General features: G+C 43.9%; 1 protein-coding gene across 9 annotated transcripts in view; it reads left to right on the top strand.

Moving 5' to 3' along the window:
- IFT81 (intraflagellar transport 81) overlaps positions 1-21479 on the top strand; it is a 185717-nt gene that overhangs the window by 86519 nt on the left and 77719 nt on the right. For 2 of the 9 annotated variants that reach the window (XM_070220198.1, XM_070220199.1), the window contains 5 exons: positions 8594-8823; positions 8938-9035; positions 19792-19956; positions 20471-20574; positions 21106-21286. In XM_070220198.1, the coding sequence (XP_070076299.1) occupies positions 19813-19956; positions 20471-20574; positions 21106-21286 (429 nt within the window). In that variant the 5' untranslated portion in view covers positions 8594-8823; positions 8938-9035; positions 19792-19812. Of the gene's footprint in view, positions 1-8593; positions 8824-8937; positions 9036-17035; positions 17782-18553; positions 18669-19791; positions 19957-20470; positions 20575-21105; positions 21287-21479 lie in introns of those variants that run through there. The other 7 variants (XM_070220200.1, XM_070220201.1, XM_070220197.1 and 4 more) reach the window with 6 other exon arrangements.

The raw sequence follows: 21479 nt of genomic DNA, 5'->3' as shown, positions 1-21479 counted from the left end.
AGGCTTCTAGAGGTTATGCCACTTGGCTCAGCATTTTCTTTTCTTTTTTTTTTTTTAAAGATTGGCACCCGAGCTAATATCTGTTGCCATTGCCAATCTTCTTCTTTTTTTAATTCTTCTTTTCCCCAAAGCCCCCCGGTTCATAATTGTATATTCTAGTTGTGAGTGCCTCTGGTTGTGATATGTGGGACACCACCTCACATGGCCTGATGCCATATCCGCGCCCAGGATCCGAACTGGCAAAACCCTGGGCCACCAAAGCAGAGCACACAAACTTAGCCACTCGGCCATGGAGCCGGCCCCAGAATTTTCTTAATCAGCTCCGTCTTAGAGGCTGTTTGGTGAACTCCAAGAAATATTAGCCTAAAAACTACAGAACTTGGTGTTTTGCGGCAATTTTCATGTGATAGGACATAGTGGGTTCTAGGCCAAATATTGCTCCTTGTTTTGCAGAAGGAATTAAGCCCCCCTCTCTGCCTCAGCATCTGCACAGGTTATTAGCAGTTATTCCTGGAATTGGAATAGCTTTTGATCAGTAGTGATACTCAAAAGGGACTCTCAAATGATACACCTGTCCCCAGCTCTAGATTCTGATATCCACCCCCAACCACCCAGCAAATCACTGTTTTTAATGGTCGTTTTATTCATATGTGTATGCAAGGCCTTTTTACAGACCCCTGGGTTGGTTAACACACTGTAATAGAACGGCATGACTCAAATTAGCTTGAACACTTAAACATTAAGGAAAATTTTACTTCATATATCAAATAAACTCCAAGGTGGCTCATGCAGCAACTCAACGTCTGCAGAATTATCCTGCCCCAAATGTCAGTAGTGCCGAGGTTGAGAAACCCTGGCTTAGACCCAACAGGATTTAGGATTTACCCTCTAGTGCAGGGGTTGGGGCTGGGTTTGCTTCGATGAAGCACATTGCAGTGAGGAGGAGGTGGGAGGACACTGCACGAAACCGGGGTTTGGAGCATCTGAAAGAGGAAAGGGGGACTGGCTTCTGGGAAGGGAATCAACAGTCTCTGTTATAAGCCTGGATTGCTGTTAATTTAGCTCCCAATGAGCTCTAACTGGCTCTTACACTGTGTGTGCCCCGCTGTTGGGAGTTAGGGGGCTATAACAGGATCAACACTTGGTCCTTACCCCCACCTTGCTTATAATCTAGCTGTTTAAACCAGACTCACATTACTTCCATCTCACTATTATCATTTTGTTGTCGTTGTTGTTTAATTGTAGAAAATACTGAAAGGAATAAACCCAGAATTACCCATAACCCGTCAGGATAGCTACCACTAACATTTTTGTTTCTTTCCTTCTCGCCTCTTTTTTCTAATTATTGCAGTTGGTGCGGATTATCTCCTCATTCATTCATTCAACAGCTATGGAGCTGAGTGCTGCTGTATATGGTTCAGATTCTCTCTGTACTAGGAGTTCCCAGAAAAACGATTTCATTGTAGCCTTGAACGGTTGAATAGGGGAGGCTTAACCTGGGTCTTGAAATCGATTTGAATGAGGAGAGAGGATACAAGGACAGCCTTCCAATGAGAGGAAGGGCAGGTCCCAGGAACAAAGGCAGGGCAGGTTGGGGTCGAGGAGAAGACTAGTGTATACTGGAAGGCTAGAGAGAAGGAGTGAGAAGTAGGGAAGATTCTGGGTGTAATGGATATCTGTTTTTTTGGCCTGTCCATCATTGTCCCCCCTTCTAATAACAATACCTGCTTTTTGTTTGGGGAGTCACCCCTTCTCCATTCCAGCTCCTATTTGGGTGTAGCTAATCCCACCTTCTTATTTAGAGGTGATCACATGACTGAGTCTGACCAATCAGAACACCACATTGCTCTGGCCAGTGATTGGCTCATGGGCGGGCACATGACTAGATCAGGCCAATCAGGACCAGTGAGACGCAATTCTGCTTGTTGGGACTGTCTGGAAGGAGAACTTTTCTTTCCAGTTGGATTGGAAGCTACTAGGATGAAGTCTAGAGCTGCAAGTAGCTGTCTTGCCATCATGAGGGGAGAGGCTGCCTTAGAACAAAGCCAACAGAGTAAAGAGTAGAACAGAGAGATGGAGAAGGATTGACAGAGTCCTGAGGACAACGTTTGAGCTCCTAGATCCAGTTGTTCTTGAAGCCCATGGCTCCTTTTGGTCGCCCAGTTGCATAAGCTAATAAGTTGCATTTTTTGTTTAAGCAAGTCTCAGTTAACTTTTTGTCTTTTGTAACTAAAAGTTGTAATACACTTTAGAACCTAGGGTAATGAAAAAAGTATTGGACTTAATGTCAGAAGGACTTTCCTCTGCCATCTATGTCCTTGGCAAACCACTTCATTTCTCCAGGACTCAGCTCTTCTCTAAAATGGAGGCAATAATATGTGCCTCTTGGGTTGTTGGAAGAAGTGAATGACAGTGCTTTGTGAACTGAAGGGAAATAAAAATATGAAGGATTCTTATGAAACCACAGGGATAATTTTAGGCAGGGGATTCCAGAAAGGCTTAAAAGAATGACAAGCTTAAAGGTAAACTTGGATGCTGCTGATGCCAGGCAGCAATGTAAGAGGGTGAAGTGGGACAGGTACAAGAAAGATCATAGGCGTCGTTGTCTACCTTTCCCATTTGATAAATAAATAAGACAAAGGAATATTATTCCAAGAAAAATGACAGCATGACTATGATGATAATCAGTAACTGACACTGGTTGCAGGATCACATATGATAGGGAGTGGTGGGGACTGTGGCAAACTGGACAGTAACGTGTCCATCTGAAGCAGGCAGCCTCTTCTCAGCTCCAGCCAATCTGCCACACAGTATATCCAGATTTCCTAAATTTTCAAGGGAACCCAGAAATCCAGACAGTCCCAACAAATGGAATTGAATCTCATTGGTTTTGATTGGCCTCATCTTGAAATATCTCAGTTTTCAAATGGTTCACCCTATTTGTTTGTTTGTTTAGCACCCTGTGAGCCAAAGACAGCTTGTCTATCTGTCGAACTTAGTCGTGGGGATGCTGGTTTGTTGTCCCCGTGTGGGTGCCAAGATGAATCTTAGTTTGAAGGATGAGAGGCTAGCAGGGAGAGATTCATACAAAATCAAGGGATGGGCAGAAAGTTTGTGCAGGAGGACTTCCATCTTCTCCTGAAAAGCAGTTCCATAAATATTCATTCAATCCTCACATCAGCCCTATGAGATAAGGCAGGTTAATTCCATTATGCAGAGCGGGGAAACCAAGGCTCAGAGAGTGCCCACATCCACAAGCTACACGGTAGCCCCTCAAGGCTGTGCTCTTTGCCTCCTTGCTGGTTGTACCCAAGTGAGAGCTGACTTTGAAGATCACCAAGAAACTTGAGACATTGCAAGGAAAATGGACCCTTTTGCTTAAAAGATGCCAGCCTGGCTTTTTTACCCGCTGCATCTCTGGTGCTTTTTGTGTCTTCTTGCCTTAAGGCTAATGTAACTACTGGGCAGCACTTCTCTGATGATGTGGCAGCCATGGGGTGCACCGCTCAGAACTCCTTTGAGAGATTCTGCTGTGAAGAGCATGGTTGACTGACAGCCCTAGTTCCTACCACTCTCGATCCACCAAGTTCATGCCAAGGCCCAGGCTGCTCCCAACCAATGAGTGAGCACAGTGCGGGTGCTAGTGCAGCCCCACGGCTGCCTGACCTGGGATTCCTCTTACGGCTGACTTTGGCTCAGGAACTCCCGGTGAGTATGGCCGAAACCTTCTCAGGACTGCACTGCTCTTCAAGGTCTTCCTGCCCACTCCTTCCCTCCCCCTCTCCTTCCACAGGCATCAGACCAGCATTGCAGTCTGAATTCTCTCCTGCCTGCTCTCACTCCCTTCCCCCTTATGCTTCATAGGCATAAATAAAAAAATCCTCAGTAAATGTCTTGCAAGTCTAAGCCCACCTTGGTGTCTCCTCCTCAGAGGATCTGAACCAGCACAGATGACTTCCATTTTGTGGAATGAGCTAATGAAGTCTACAACCATCCAAAACCACAGTCATCTGTTGTCAAGGAAACAGGGTTTCACATTGTAATGGTTAGGCCCACGGGCCTTGGAATCAGAATGACTAGGGTATAAGTCCTATTTGTCAGTAGTACGACCTTTAGGAAGTTTCTTAACCCACCCAGAGCCTTGACTTCCTTGTCTGTTGAATCAGTGGTTCTCAACCAGGAGTGATTTTGTCCCCTGGGGACATTTGGCAATGTCTGGGGATGTTTTTTGGTTGTCACAGCTGGAGGAACCTGAGGGAGAAAGGGTCATTGCTACTGATGCTTAGTGGGTGGAGGCCAGGGACGTTGCTAAATATCCTACAGCGCATGGTGCAGCAGCCCCAACACACACACACACACACACACACACACACAAACACATACACGCACAATAAAGAATGATCCAGCCCAAAATGTCCATAGTGCTGCGGTTGAAAAACCCTGTATTAAATGGAGATAGTGATGGTAGCTAATTCAAAAAGCTGTTGTGAAGGTCCAATGGGATCACTTGTTCAACATTTGTCATTTCTAGTCTCCTCCACACCACTTGCAATCTCCACAAGGGCAGGGACCAGATGATTCTAGATCAATGTTCTGTATTGCCAACGAGTAGAAAGTGAAACATATTAGTAAACTGTTATGAATTGAAATATTTATCAGATGAGTGCAAATCAACAAATAGTAACTATTGTCATCATCATCATCAATAACAACACTGTCTTCCCAGCGTCTGGCTCAGAGCCTGGGGCATAATTGGTCCTCACTGTTTGTTGAATGAATGAATGAGAAATGAAGGGGTATTTACTCATTAACTACTAATTTATGTGCTTTGGAGAAATATTGGAAAATCTTGGGAAAGAGGCCCCAGTCTTTTCCTTGTTAATTCCAGAGACGAATCTTGTTCGTCAAAGAAATGACTTTAAAGGATTGAGACCTCTGCCAAGCCAGACTTGGGGGCCCACCTCAAAGTCATGGAGAGCTCAGGACGCACATCTTGCTCCACTTAGGCAAAAAAGGAAAGCGGGCCAGGCTTTGTGCGAACTCGCCGTGAAACAAGAGCTGTTTTCAGGGCCCAGGAACACGCTCTGTCCCATGTTTAATTTCTTCCATCTGTCTGGTATCTGACCTCTGCTGCCCTCTAAGCCATTGCCACACATTGTCTGCGCACGCTCCCATATAAGGTGATCTCTCTCTCTCTTTCTCTTCCTCTCTTCCCCTCTCCCTCTCTTTCTCGGGGTTGGACTGCAGCAGCACCAGCTTCCTCCTCCCTGCTCTCCCTCTCTCCGCCTTCCCTGGCAGACTCTGCTGTGAGGATGGATGGCTGGAGAGCGGGAAGGGGCAGGGGGCTGCCAAGGAATGTGGCAGGTTTATTTTTGTTCGAGCTGCATTCTTTGCCAGGCCTGCAAGCCCCAGCCACTTGGGGATGTCACATGCTGATAAGACAGTGGGGGGTGACTGAGACCTGTGGCTCAAATCTGCAACACCCCAGGTGTGAGCCGTCGTCACAGAGTCGGGGGCTGGGGGTGGGGCCAGGCAGGGATTCTGAGGTCATGGGACTTGCCTCTTCCCACTGCCGTGTGTCTGATTCCCAAAAGAGAAGTTCGATCCTTCAGGGAAGCAATTGCAGGAACTGAGATTTGTAACCAGTCAGGCCCATCTCTGGGTAAAACCCAACATCTGTGGCAGAGTGGAAAAGAGCCAGGTATCAGGGTGAAATTATTAGCTGTGTGACCTTGGGCAAATTGCCTGACCTCTCTGACCCTCAGCGTCCTTATCTGTCAAAAAAGTATCAACAAATCTGCTTGGTACTGTTCTAGCATCATAGCAAAATGTAAACTCTGTGAGGGCAGAAATTATGGTCTATTCTGTTCATTGTTATTTCACCAGCACACAGTAGGAGCTCAACTGTGTATGTGTGGAATAAGTTTAATGAGATAATGCTTTTAAGTGCTCTGCACTCATAAATGATAGCTATTATTTCCTATTCAACAACACAGATGTTTATTCAGCACCCATTAAATGCCAGGCCCTATTAGGTGCTGAGGATACAGCCATGAACAGGACAGACAAGGTCCCTGCCCTCAGAGAGGTTATATTCTTTATTTTTTTTGAGGAAGATTGGCCCTAAGCTAACATCTGTTGCCAATCTTCCTCTTTTTGCTTGAAGAAGATTGTTGCTGAGCTAATATCTGTGCCGATCTTCCTCCATTTTATGTGGGATGCCACCACAGCATGGCTTGACAAGTGGTACTAGGTCCTCGCTGGGGATCTGAACCTTTGAACCCTGGGCCATGGAAGCCGAGCACGTGAACTTAACCACTATGCCACGGGGCTGGCCCCGAGAACTTATATTCTAATGGGGGAGATGTATAATAAATTAGGTTCAGAGAGTACTAAGTGCTATGGAAGAAATTTTAAAAGGGATGTGAAAGAAGCGTGTTTTTCAGATCTTTTGACTGTGACTCAGCAAGAAATATGTTCGCTGCGTGGCCCAGTGAACACACGTGCATGGTTATTAAACTGAAGTAAAACTTTCAAAAAACAGTTGTGGTAGATTGTCTGCAAAGATGTCTGCCAACAATTTGGCAAACATCATTCTTGTTATGCACATGCCACTCCTCAATCAAGAGGTAGAGTCTATTTCTTCTTTCTTTGAACTTGGGAGTGTCTTATGACTTGCTTTGACCAAGAGAACACGATGGAAATGACACTGTGCTTGTTCTGGGCCTCAGCTTTTTTTTTTTTTTAAAAGATTGGCACCTGAGCTAACATCTGTTGCCAATCTTCTCTTTCTTTCTTCTTCTTCTTCTCTCCAAAGCCCCCCAACACATAGTTGTCTATTCTAGTTGTGAGTGCCTCTAGTTGTGCATGTGGGATGCCATCTCAGCATGGCCTGATGAGCGGTACCACGTCCGCACCCAGGGTCTAAACCAGCTGAAACCCTGGGCCGCCGAAGCGGAGCACGCGAACTCAACCACTGGGCCATGGGGCCGGCCCCTGGGCCTCAGCCTTAAGAGACCTGGTGGCTTTCACCTCTGTGCTCTTGGTACAGTAATCATCCCTTTATCCGCGGTTTCACTCTTCCCTGTTTTAGTTACCTGTGGTCAACAGAGGTCTGAAAATATTAAATGGAAAATTCCAGAAATAAAGAATTCATAAGTTTTAAACTGTGTGCAGTTCTGAGTAGCATGACGAAATCTCACGCTGTCCTGCTCCATCCTGCCCAGGATGTGAATCATCCCTTTGTCCAGCGCATCCATGCTGTATACGCTACCCACCCGTCAATCACTTAGCAGCCGCCTCGGTTATCAGATTGACTATCATGGTATCGCAGTGCTTGTGTTCAACTCACCCTTATTTTATTTAATAATGGCCTCAAAGCACGAGTAGTGATGCTGGCAATTCAGATGCGCCAAAGAGAAGCCGTCAAGTGCTCCCTTAAAGTGAAAAGGTGAAAGTTCTCAACTTAATAAGGAAAGAAAAACAATCATACGCTGAAGTTGCTAAGATCTACGGTAACTTTTAATACAGTATATTGTTATAATTTTTATATTTTATTATTAGTTATTGTTTATCTCTTACTGTGCCTGATTGGTAAATTAAACTATATCATGGTATGTGTGTATAGGAAAAAACAGTCTATATAGGGTTCAGTACTATCCGTGGTTTCAGGCATCCACAGGCAGTCTTGGAACATATCCCCTCAGATATGGGGGGACGACCATACTGTTAAATTACTTTAAAAAGAAAGCCATTAGACTGATGTGACTGTAATGCCGTGGTGGCCTATGTAAGCAAACCAAAATCTAACCCTGTAAATGCCTCAAGGTTACGAAATCAAAACACTAAGGACAACCAATCAGAAACAGCCAACCAGGCTTTTAGCTCTAGCCCATCCAATAATTTCCTTTCTTTGCTTCTGCGCTTTCCTCTATGTGAGCCTTTCCTGTGGCTCCTGTCCACAGAGGCTCCTGCCACTTCTGGTTTGGCACTGCCCGACTGGAATCGATTTTTGCTCAAATAAACTCTTAAAATTTTGGGGCCTGGGGCCGGCCCCGTGGCCGAGTGGTTAAGTTCACGTGCTCCACTGCAGTGGCCCAGGGTTTCACTAGTTCGGATCCTGGGCGCAGACATGGCACCGCTTGTCAAACCAGCTGAGGCGGCATCCCACATGCCACAACTAGAAGGACCCACAACGAAGATATACAACTATACCTGGGGGGATTTGGGGAGATAAAGCAGAAAGAAAAAAAAAGAAGATTGGCAACAGTTGTTAGCTCAGGTGCCAATCTTTAAAAAAAAAAAGAAAAAAAATATTTGGGGGCTGGCCCGGTGGTGCAGCCATTAAGTGTGCACGTTCCACTTCAGCAGCCCAGGGTTCACCAGTTCAGATCCCAGGTGCAGACATGGCACCGCTTGGCACACCATGCTGTGGTAGGCATCCCACATATAAAGTAGAGGAAGATGGGCATGGATGTTAGCTCAGGGCCAGTCTTCCTCAGCAAAAAGAGGAAGATTGGCGGCAGTTAGCTCAGGGCTAATCTTCCTCAAAAAAAAAATAAATTTTAATGTGTCTCAGTTTATCTTTTAACAGAACCAGCTGCCAATGAACGACGAGAGACCACAAGGAGAAACAGAGAGTTCACATGAAGGAGAAATGGCAGCCAGCACTGAGGGCCAGAAAGGAGGGAAGCCATCTTGGATGTTCTAGCCCAAGAGAAGCTCCCAGCCGAAGTCAGCCACGTGGTGACCCCAGCAGATACCACGTGGAGCAGAAGGACTGCCCAGCTGAGCCCAGATAACCCACAGACTTGTGGAAGAAAGGTATTGTTTTTAAGCCAATAAACTTGGACTAGTTTGTGACACAGCAAAAAACAGTTCTGACATAGAATATTTACCCTTATTCTGTGAGATATTTTCTGTTCCATTTCATTTCAGCTTCTTCAAATGTTAATGAAGACCCACTAAACTGATTTCAATACTCACTAAGAGGCCATAGCTAATAGTCTGAAGAATATGGTGACGGAGAATGACTGGTAGGTGGGTTACGTTAAGTAAGAGATTCAGCTAAGGTCTCCCTGAGGAAGTAGCATGTGAGCTGTGGCCTGAGTGAGGAGAGGAGCCAGGCTGGGGAGGATCTGGGAAAAGAACAGCCAGGCAGAAGAAACAGCAGTGCAAAGGTCTTGAGGCTGAGATGGGTTTGGTGTGTTTGAGCAACAGAAAGGAAGCCAGTGGTGGGGGAGTGGAGAGAGAAGGGAAGCCTGGAATGAAATTAGGCCTCACACCAAGCAGCGCCTGGGATGTCAGCTGTGGAGAGCAACGACAGCTCGGGAGACTTGGGGCGGACAATTGACCTCCCAGGGCCCTGACTACCCATCATTTTTTTAAAAAATTGAGGTGAGATTCACATAATATAAAATTAACTGTATTAAAGGGAACAACCTGGGGCCGGCCCCATGGCCAAGTGGTTGAGTTCGCATGCTCCACTTCGCCGGCCCAGGGTTTCACTGGTTCAGATCCTGGGCATGGACTTGGCACTGCTCGTCAGGCCACGCTGAGGTGGCGTCCCACAGGCCATAGCTAGAAAGACCCACAACTAAAAATATACAACTGTGTACTGGGGAACTTTGGGGAGAAAAAGGAAAAATAAAATATTAAAAAATAAAAGGGAACAACTTAGTGGCATTTGGTACATTCACAATATTGTGCAACCACTACCTCCGTCTGTTTCCAGAAGATTTTCATCTCCCCAAAAGGAAACCCCTACCCATGAACCAGTTGCTCCACATTCTCCCCTTCCCCAAGCCCCTGGCAATCAGCAATCTGCATTCTTCTCTATGGATTTACCTTTTCTGGATATTTCTTATAAGCGGAATCATACATTATGTAGTCTTTTGAGTCTGGCTTCTTTCACTTAATGTTTTCAAGGTTCATCCATGTTGTAACATGTATCAGTGCTTCATTTCTTTTTATGGCTGAATAATATTCTGCTGTATGTTTATACCACAATTTGTTTAGCCACTCATCTGTTTGTCCGTAATTTTGATTCTATAATTCCATCTATAGCACACTTAGAGACCTTGATTTGACGTCATCAGCCCAGGAGGGAGAAAAGGCCTTGGCGACATGAAAGAGAAGGACAGTTTGTGCGTGCTGATCTTGGCCTTTTCTTGTTCCCTCCCATGAACCTTTTCCTCTGTGATTCTGAGCTTCCTGATGGCCCAAAATGCAGCTCCACTGCTGGTTACCCTTAAATACTCCCCCTGAATTCTATAAATACACCAGCACTCAGCTGGGAAAAAAGGAACTTGAAAGGCATCTGAAATGAAAATACACTTTTTTCCCATCATCGGCCAAGTGTTTTCTCCCTGCCTTCCCTCCCTGTGATTCTGGGGTAAGCACTTGGATTTCAAACCGTCATCCCTACCTGGGTAAGAGAAGAGTTTCCTTGGCAAAGCCGTTGTAGGCAGAGAAAGCCAGACAGTGTGTTAACACTGGCCCTCCCACACAGAAAATCCCTCTGCCTGCCACCTCAGCGGCCTGATTTATAGTCCTTCTTCCAGACTCGGCTGAGCCGGTTTTGAGCCAGTTTAGTAGGTTGGTGAAAATGACTTTGGGATCAGGCAGACCTGTGTTTGAATCTTGGCTCAGCAGGCTGCCAGCTGTGTGAACTTGGGCCCTCTATTCACTCTCCAGGCCTCAATTTCCTTAATTATAAAATGGAAAAAACAATACCTTCCTTGCAGTCTCGTTGTGAAGATTAAATGAGATGGTGTGAGTGTGGGCAGTGTGCTGAAATGAAATTAGGCCTAACTCCATGTGATGCCTGGAACTTCAGTTAGGGAAGCCAGGGCAGCTTGGAGATGTGGGTGTGGTTTAGTTGACCTCACAAGGCCTTTCTGCCCGGCATTTTGATTGTATAATTCAACATATAATTCAATTTATAATTCATTCCATCTGTCTGAATCCTCCAGATCCCCACCCCACCATTTTCTTCCTTGCTCTGTGTCTTGGGAATCCAATCTACATGGATGATCTCAAGGTGTTGCCTGCCCCTTTGGTGCTCTGTTGGGTTTAGCCAATGGGAGGCCCAGGCAGGAGATCAGAGGGTGGGAGGAGAGTGAGGTCAAGACTGGCTGCATCTAAAGGCTCCCGTTGGGCAGCGTTCTCTGTACAGTTGCTCTGTTGGGCTTCTGGTGCCTGTTCCCTTCTCTTGCTGCTTCAGGCTTAGGGCAGTAATGGCTGCCTTTGTCGCTGGACCCGTGCTGGTTTCCCTAAACCCTGCCCACACCTTTATAAATAGTCTTTTATTAAGTCTCCTCAATTGCCCAGAGTGTGCCATCTGTATTCTGCCAGGAAGCTGACTAATACAGAGGGTATTCATTTTAGTCCACGACTCAGATTTGCCAGAGGAAGGACATTATTTTATAATCAACTGACATCCAACTCGGAGCCCCTATCCTGTCCTTATTGGGCATCTCCCCCTCACACACACCTTGGGGGATGCCAAGTCCCTGGGCTCTTTTGCAGTGACAAAGCTTCGGAGAGTCATTTGCACTCTTCTGTCAATAGCCCATCCTGGTGACTGCTTGGTCACCCACCTATCACCCCAGGCTGCCTGGTCCTTTTCTGTCCAATGGCATTGCTGCGTCCATGTTAGGCCTAGGACAAGGAAAGCTTTGGCTACACTGAAAGCCACTGGATTAATGATGTGGCCTCCCCAGCGTATTTCCCCCTTCTCAGGAGCTGCCCCAGAATTATCAACTTGTGATCCTTTCCCAGTCTTCTTAGCATCTCTCTTCTCTCTTCTTACTTTGGAAGGAAATCCTCTCTCCACTCCCTCTTTGAGGACAACGGGTATAATCTCCCCCAAAGACCTCTACAGAAGACAAGAATTATAGCTTCTGATTTCAACCTGCAAAACTTCAAGCAATGCAAATTATTTCAAGAGGAGGGGAAATGGAAGGAGTACACACATAAATTAATGTTTTAATAAATTCTGACATATAGGTGGTGTATTTAACAAAGTTCCTGACATACACTAAGCACTCAGTAAGTGATAACATAATTATTAGTTGAGCCCAGTAAAAATGTTAGGTACATTCTCTATTTCAATCCATACTTATAACCAAGGAATTAACATGGATTGCATGTTATTTTGACTCCTCTACATTGCCCATTAATCTCAAAAACACATTAAAAAACTATTTGACAAAGATGTAGTACAAGGCACACATTTAATAAGACCTCTGGAATCTCATCCATTCAGTTGAATGTTTCGCGTATTATTTATCTTTTCACCTTTTAGAAAAGCCCATTCTGCTACTAAACATACCCACAAGATTAAATTGCCAGAGCAGAGACAATTTAGGATATCTGCAAAACTCAATTCAGGCTTCCATTTAAATTTAATTTCTTTCATCTCCAAGTAACCTAGATGGCAAAAGCATTAAATGACAATTAATGGCTAACAGAATAACCCACTTCCGAATTTGTTCCTGCGTCTGGGTTGTTTTTCCCAGGTTTAAAAGAATGAGATAAAGTGGGCAGTGTTAAGAGTGGCCCCAGATGGGATAGCATCTTGAAAACTGGCATGCACTGAATACTCATGCAGAATCCAGAAATATCTCATGGTCAGGATGAAAGGTCTAAATTTAATACCAAAAACAGAAAATTGGCGTGGCTTCCCTGTACTCTGCACAGGAAAGTTCTTGTTCGGAAGTTCTGAAAAGAGAAGGGGCTGGAGACGTTATGTTCACGGCATACTGAGATTTTTGGGGGGATCTGGAGGGTCTGATGTTATCCCAAGACATCATATGGCCCATGATGGAAGCCTGCATTGCAGAAAGATAATTCATTGGAAAGAAATTAGGGAGAAAGTTTTCATTGATACAGATACTCCCTAAAATAAGTATAGGCTTATTTCTTCCTCTTCTGGTTTTGCTTAGCCAGCTTTCAAGATTTAACTACCTTCCCTGACCACCTGTATGAGACATCTGTTGTTCTTGTTGGCATTACATCTCTGCCTCTGGTAAGAAAATGCAGCCCTTTGTTTTGGGGAGCCACTCTCACCCAGTCTGTTACTATGTCCATCAGAGTCCTAGCAATTGATTCAAGAATGGTCTGACACCTTTCAGACCATTGAGAGTCAGCTGTGGGAATTTGCTGGAACTATTGGAGAAAAGATTTTACTTTTACTGAGGTTGCTAGGCTGGCAGAATGTAAGGCTGTTGCTACTAGCAGCTCATTCTGGGGAAAGTAGGGATGGGAGACGGAGAGATGGAGGGAGAAAGCATGTCAAGATGACATCATTGAGCTTTTAGATCAAGCTATACCTGAAGGTAATAATATCCTTGGATTTCACAACTGCATGAAATAATGACCCCTCTCCTTATTTTTTATCTTGTACTAAACTGAGTCTTGAAAAATACACCTGACGAGGAGTGATTGTTTTCCCCTCTGAATAACCAGAGCAGAGGTTCACAACTGTGGCTCGTCCTTTCAGTATCTACAAGGTTAGGTAAGGGAAAATCTTCCAGTTTCTCTCCCACCTCCTCCATTCCCTTCCATCCTCTCCTCCACTAGAGGCTGGTGAACACTGAAAGGACGATTCCATATAGCAGCATCTTCTCATCAGAGGGCTCATCAGAGAAGCAGACTGGGAATTTTAATGGTTTGGTAGCAAGGGACACGTAGGTTTCAACAGCTGTCTGTTGTTACAGTCGAAAACTGCTAAGGAATCCACATCTTGGGTCCTGTAGTCTACAACCAGGGGCCCCCAAGAGGCCAAACTTAATAAGAACTGCAAAGAAAAGACAAACTCAGGAATGCATGGCCACCCTCCCGCCGCTTACCCGTGTTCCTGATGTGCATACCATGTTCACCTGACTTAGCCAATGGAAGTGCTTTATATAAAGTGGAGGAATGTACATGAATGTTCATGGCAGCATTGTTCATTACAGCCCCAAAGTGGAAACAATCCAGATGTCCATCAACAGATAAATGGATGAACAAAAATCCGTACAATGGAATATCATTCTGCCATAAAATGGAATGAGGTACTGATAAATGCCCCAACATGGATGAACTTTGAAAACATTATACCAAATTAAAGGAGCCAAACACAAAGAGCCACGTATTTTATGATTCCATTTATGTATATGAAATGGCCAGAAAAGGCAAATCCATAAAGAAGGAAAGTAGATTAGTGGTTGACAAGGGCTGGGAAGTAGTGGGGTTTTTTAATTGCAAATTGGGAGATGATGGCTAAAGGGAATAGGGTTTGTTTTTGGGGTAATGAAAATGTTCTGGGATTAGATAGTGGTGAGGTCGCATAACTTTATGAATATGCTAAAAGCAATTGAATTGTACACTTTAAGTAGGTGAATTGTATGTATGTGATTTATATCTTTTTTTTTATGAGGAAGATTGGCCCTGAGCTATCATCTGTTGCCAATCTTCCTCTTTTTTTTTCTCCCCAAAGTCTCAGTACATAGCTGTGTATCCTAGTTGTAGGTCCTTCTAGTTCTTCTATGTGGGATGCCACTACAGCATGGCTTGATGAATGATGTAGAGGTCCAGGCCCAGGATCCAAACCCACAGACCCAGGGCCGCCAAAGTGGAACATGCGAACTTAACCTCTGGGCCACCGGGCCAGCCCCCGAGTGATTTACATCTTAATAAAGCTATTTTTTTGGAAAAAGAGAAAGAGTCAGGGTAGGAGTGGGAGTCTTTCAGAAAGGCTGTCTCATACAAATGGGACTTCCCTTCACCTAGTAAAGATGTCAAATATAGTCCAGCCAAGAGGTATCTATCTTGAGGGGTTTACAAGGAAGACTCAGCATAGCATCTAAGGAAAAAAAGTCTTCAAGTAGGTGGTTTGACTTGGGATGTAATCAGCAATGCCTTCACTGTGGTGAAACTGTGCTGAGAAATTCCTCTCGGATCCCTCCACGAATCCATCCACGGTTTTATCATAAATGAATCAGGGAGTGGTAGCAAATCTTCCTTTGGCCTGTGTCTGGGCCCTGTAGATAGGCAGGGACCCAATAAGTGCAGGCCTCTCTACGTCTCTCTTTTTTGCTTCAAGTTGGAACATAAGCTTCTCAGTATATGGATCCCAGGAAGCATAGTGACTGGCCTCAGATTCTTCCCTGTGTTCCAGAGCAATCACAATAAGCATAAGATCCCTTCAAGTTTGAGCACAAAGAGCAGATTCCACTGCTTACTTGAATTTACATAGTTTGCAGTCTCATAACGGAAAAGTACAGTGTTTCTATAACAGCTGCAACAGGCAGAAGAGGAACTAAAAACTGTTAGATAAGCCACTCTTCTCTTTCCATAAGTTACATCTGTAGACCCTACAGAAGGAATAAATCTAATCATCTCATTTTTTTAAAAAGAAGAAAGTGGTAAAATGTCCTTAGCTCTTCCAGTGTCAGACACTGTTCTAGTCATTTTATCTGTATCAACTCAATCCTCACATCAACTCTTTTGGGGAAGGTATTATTACAGCCACATTTTACGGGTAAGGATACAAAAGCTCAGAGAGGTGAGGCCACACAATGGCAGACCTAGGATTCGAATCTGGGCAGCCAGGAGAATCTCCCAATACACTAAACAGGATCAATTAATTATTGTAGTCCCTTATACGAATCTTTTATTGTTTTTCCCAGAATTATTTAAATTATTTAACTTTTCAAGGTTTTAAGTGTTTCCTCCTCCAACTGGTTGTGAGCATCTATGATCTGGTATCGGTCTTCATTTTTCACCAAGTGTCTCGCAGAGTGCCTTCGCTTGACAGTTCAATAGTCAGAATGCAGAATGTTCTGTTCCCTCTGACCAGAAAACTCTCCCCTTTCCTATTTGGCTAAAATTTTTACCGATACATAAACATCACTTTGTCCAGTGGAACTTCTCCTCATGGTACGGTCCCTTCAGCCCCAAATAAGCTTGGGATCCTTACTCTGGGCTCCCTCATCATCGGATCCTTTTATGATAGCATTTATCACAGTTGTCTTAGTGTTGCCCATTCAATTGTCTCTCTTCCTGCACTAGACTGTCAGCTCCATGAGGACAGGGGCCAGGTAATTCCTGCCCTCCACTGCATCCCCAGCAGCCAGCATAGTGCAGGGCATAGAGGAGATGTCCACTATGGAATTTGTTGCTATTATTCTTATTTTTGTAAACCTGATGCTAAATCTGTAGTTGGTTTCTTCCAAGATGTTTGAGCAGACAACAAAGTTTTCAAGGTGCGAGGAATTTCGTGTTTTTCTTCTTTTTATTGCCAGCTGCCATCACCAAGTACAGTGGTCTCCAGTCTAACAGAAGTGGGTTCAAAATACCATTCACTAACTAAGGTCTCCCTTAAGTCAGCTAGTGCAATCCTGGGGTCTCTAGTTCCCTAGACTTCCGATCCTCGTCTGTGATCTGGGCACGAAAATCTTCCTCCTGCCCACCTCATAAGATATGAACTCCAAGACGACGACAAGGAGGACTTCATTTCTGCTGGTGCCTAAAGACACTTTCAAAAGGAGTCTTAGGCCATTTACTTTTTTTTTTCCCCCAGGCTCTCAGCATATTAAAAAAATTACCGGATTTAAAGAAATTTAATTCCCAGTACAGGCTACGTGGCCCAATAACGTGAGAAAGAAGCTGAAATCTCTGTGATGAATGTGTCTTCTTTTAATCCTGCCGGAGACTCTCCAGCTGTTCCCACCTATAACCTAATTTGTAGATATTTATGTCAAAAACTTAAATTTGAAGCTCAGGCCAAATGCTTCCTCAACCCAAATCCCACTGGCCCTCAAAGAAGTCATCACCGATGCTTGGTGAATGAATGAAAGGGCACACTCACTTCAATGGGTTAATAATGAAGAGAGTATTTTGTAAACTGCAGAACGTCCGGGAAAGTTTATTGCCAGGGTGATAACCGCGCATTCCGCAGGCTGCCCGCAGGGGCTCGGAGGCCCTGAACCCGCTTTGCAGGGGGCGCGGCGCCGGCTCTGCGCTTCGCCCTCCCGGGCCTCGGCCCAGCGCGCGCCCAGGGGCCCAGCGGAAACGCGCCCGCCCTCCCCGCCGGAAGTGAGCGAACGCCACGGCCTAGCAACCGTTGCCAAGGAGCTCGTCTCTAGAAACCCGCTGGAGCCCGGATGCCTCCTGGGGGGGGGTGGGGGGTGGGGGGTGGGAGGAGTGGTTTCGTGAGGAGAATTTGAGGTAACCTCCCCAGCCCGCGGTCGGAAACTCCCCCGAACCCCGAAATAGAGGAGAACTCCCGCCCCCTCCTTCCCAGGGCAGCGCCTCGCAAGTGGAGGGGTCGCAGCAGGGAAGCCCTCAAATTGGGGGTCGGCCCGTGTGGGGCCGCGCGGTGATCCAGGCCGCTCCCCGGCGGGGTGAGCCGTCGGGGAGCCCAGATCAGCCCCCGCTAGGTGCCCGGGGCGGATGTGGGGTCCCCTGTCCCTCTCCCGAGCTCCGGGGTGGGGAGGTGGGGACACTATTCTGGGGACTCTCAGGAGGCTGCTGGTCCAGCGCTCGTGCCAGCCTGGGACCAGAGCGGCGTCGTTTCTGTCCCGAGTTGTGCCAGATAAACGCACGTCCTGGTTTTCGCCCCCTCCCCCCCCGGGTTCTTACGTGGGTAAGTGCTTGTGAATCAGTGGGGCGACTTTCCGCTGCAGGAGGGAGAGTAATTGCTTTTGCTAATTTTAGAGCGCAGAGCCCACTGGGCATAGACAACCTACCTGTTCAGAACATCTTTGTCCTTCGCGGGTGACCGTCTGAAAGCTGGTGGGCCGCTAGGGGGGACGTCTCCTAGTTTCTTTTCCTCTCCTGGCAACGTTGTACTTTTTATCCAAGTGTTCTGTTTTTGTTTTTTTGAAAAAAAGAATATGTATGTGTGTGTGTATACATGTTAAATATTATATATATTAAAATTTTAAATCGTTGAAGATTAGATACATGTGCGAAGATTGTGACGTGGACTTTTACTTAAAATACTTTTAACTGGAAAATTTGCATCTCCAATGTGAATTTGTACTTAATTTATGTAAAGATTTCCCTTTAATAGTTTGAAGGAAACTTCAAATTTTAAAACCACATTGGTTATCCTTTCTACCGTCTTTTGACTTATATGTTTAACAATAATAATCATTTACTCATAGTTTTATCATGATTATGGAGAAAGGATAATATCTTCACATTTTTATGTTTTCTAAATATCTGGCTCCACCCACCCAATTTTAAAAACCTATTACAGAGCAAGATGCATGCAACCCCACAAATGTCTTTGGGTAAAATAGCATCTGTCCATTTCATGGTTAAAAACTACTGGAGCACTGAAGTAATTTTTTTCTTTGTTTCTTTTTTAGCATTTAATTTTTAACTCATTTTTTAAATTGCTAGTTTAAAACATTGCCTGCCTGCAAAATTTATACTGCTTCTTCCCATACTAAACAAGTGACATCTGCATGGAGAAAACACTTGGAACCTTAGTAAAGCTGTTTCAGCAATTAAATAATGAGATAGTTTTTTAAAAAGTTATGGTCTTTTTCACTGCCAGCCTGCTTAGGCTTACGTTTTTTCTGGCCTTGATCCTGTGAACAAATTCATTCATTCTAGTGGAAGAAGTCACTGTTTGAGATGCAGTGGATGTTCAGAGATGGAATTAGGCACAGGTGTGTCCTGGTGGAATTTACAGTTTTGTAGGGAAGACAAAAATGTACATTAGTAACTAGTACAAAATACAAAAGTAACTGTAGGAGAGCAGTGCAGATAAAGCGTGGTCAACTTGGAGGAGCAGGGGCTGTTACTCTTGCAGAATGTGGGGACTAGCTTGAGAAAGATTCCCCTGGAGGGACTTGCATTTGGAGGGCTCCAAGGACAGTTAGGATTTGCACCTCTGGTGACCTGGAAAGGGAGAACAGTCCTTCTAGGCAGAGAAAACAGCATTAATTGAAGGCAAAGGTGGAAACACTATTGAAAGTCAACTGAAGTTTGAAAAGGTGAAAGGTAACAATTTGGAAATAAACTTGGGAAAGGCTAAATTCAGCTAGATCTTAAACAGTCTCAAAATCCAAGAAGTTTTGACTTTATTTTGTATGCAATGAGAAGCCTACAAATGATTTGGAATGGGAGAGTCAGAAACTAGAAAACATGAGGCTGTTTCCATGTTGAAGGCAAAGGAAATGGAGGTCTGAATTACTCTAGGGTGGTGGAGGCGATGCCTCCAGGGCTAAGCTGACAACACAAATGGATGGAGAAGGCTTGGTGGAGGAAGCCAAAACAAAACCGAAGAGCGCATACCCAGGCTGAAGCTTGCAGCCTACGCTCTGCTTCACTTGGATGTGGCCCGGTACCAAGTGGGCCCAGGGTTGCCAGATCTGATTTTCAAGAGAAATTGGTAATCTAGATTAACATGGGTTACTAATAAAAAAAATTAGAAGTATGTCTGCCGGTTAACAAGTTTTTACCCCTAGATAGAAGTTGTGGAGATGAATGGGAGAGATGTTAATGTAGGTGGGATTTATTATTCATTTGTTCATGTTAATTCAGATGATTGCTATCACAGCAGTTGCATATGTAAAAACATTTGGCATTAAATATTAACAGTATGTACAGTAGGATCCATAATAAAGTCTTCATACTCTGATTTCTTTCAACAAAAGAACCCTTCTCACAGCATTTTGTATGCCATGTGGAGTTATACTTTTCATGCCTACTTCCTATCAACTTAATGCTAATTTTTTCCGGAACTTTTGTTACCAACATTGAGGAATTTTTCTGTTTTTTACTTTTTAGTTTATTTTATAAGACCTAATTATGAGTGATCAAATCAAATTCATCGTGGACAATCTCAATAAGGAGCCTTTTAGGAAGAACTATAATTTAATCACATTTGATTCCCTGGAGCCAATGCAACTATTACAGGTTCTCAATGATGTTCTGTCTGAGATTGACCCAAAGGTAAGAGTTTTCTTTTTTTCTGTGATGAAAAGGGTGTCAGGAAAGCCAGTTTCTACCTCTAAATATTTGTCAGTCTGGGGCAAAGTATTTAACTTCTCTGGGCCTTATTTTCCATGCCTGAAAAGTAATAGTAAATGATCTTTAAGGTTTCTCTGTTGGCTCAAAAATTAAATTTTCTACTTATACCTTATTTAGAAATTATTTCTCTACTTCCAAACATAAATAGAATGAAAATGCTTTTACAAAAGGTTTTATTGTGTTGCAAGTTACCTCATATCTCTCATACACTTGTCTTTTTCATAAGACTTTTAAGCTTGATGTTCTTAATAAGAATCCTGATCTGACTTGTATGTACCCTCACTTGGAACCTAGGAGCCTTCATACTTAATCTATTTTATGAAGAGACCATTGTGCCTGTTGTGTTCTAGCAGAACAATTTTGTCAGTGAGTTTAAATATTGTCTTTGTTAGATATACAATAATAACGTATTTTTTCCAATTTCTTTATTTGTTAGCAAGTTGTTGACATCAGAGAGGAGATGCCAGAGCAGACAGCCAAACGGATGTTGAGCCTTCTTGGTATTCTTAAATACAAACCTCCAGGAAATGCCACAGACATGTAAGAATCTGAGAGTGTGTTGCTTTATTAAAACTGTGCTTTAATATCTAAGCCTTCATAGGCTACAGTCAATCTTTCTAGGCAATACCTGGTCTCCCTAAGCCAGTGGCCTCAGAACATCACTAAATTTCAAAATAATCTTGAACTTTTAATGTTATTTGGTCATGCACAAGTCTTAAGTGAGTCAGTTCTTTCTCCTAATCAAAACAGTCAGATAAAGCCACTATTCCGTTTTATCATTTGTCTGTCATCCTAGATAAAAACAATAACTTAAACTTGCCTAATTAGTGAAGTATTAAAGCTGACTGTACCAATTAATGGTTCCAATACAACCTCCCCCTATATTCCAGTGATATATTGAGGGCCTAATTTTATGTTTATTGTTAATATACAGATTTACTTTAGAATAGCCTTGGTTTTATCTTTTTTAAATAGTCATGGAAAGCAGTCATGAAATTGTAAGTAGGATTTTGAACAAATGTTTCAAGGTTTACTTATAAGCCTGTGTGTATGTGTGTGTTCTTTTCATAGGAGCATCTTTCGTCAGGGTCTCGTGATTGGAAGTAAACCTGTAATTTACCCAGTGCTCCACTGGCTTCTTCAGAGAACTAATGAATTGAAAAAAAGAGCATATTTAGCTCGTTTCTTAATAAAGCTTGATGTACCAAGTGAGTTTCTTCAGGATGAAACGGTTGCTGATACCAATAAACAGGTATACAATACATAAATGGTAATTTAAACTGTCTGTAATGGATTACAAGGTGCACATGTTCAAATACGTTTTAATCTCTCTCTAGTTTATTTGCTGTCTCTCTATTTCCAGGTGACACCAAAAGGTAAAACAGTTATCAGCAAATGTTCAGCTGTAATCATGTATGAAAATATTGACTTTTGCACACAAATAC

The sequence above is a fragment of the Equus caballus genome, chromosome 8, assembly GCF_041296265.1.
Source record: "Equus caballus isolate H_3958 breed thoroughbred chromosome 8, TB-T2T, whole genome shotgun sequence".
Taxonomy (NCBI): Eukaryota; Metazoa; Chordata; class Mammalia; order Perissodactyla; family Equidae; genus Equus; species Equus caballus.
The sequence above is the reverse complement of the archived record's forward strand: the minus strand, read 5'-3'. Positions and strand labels throughout refer to the sequence as shown.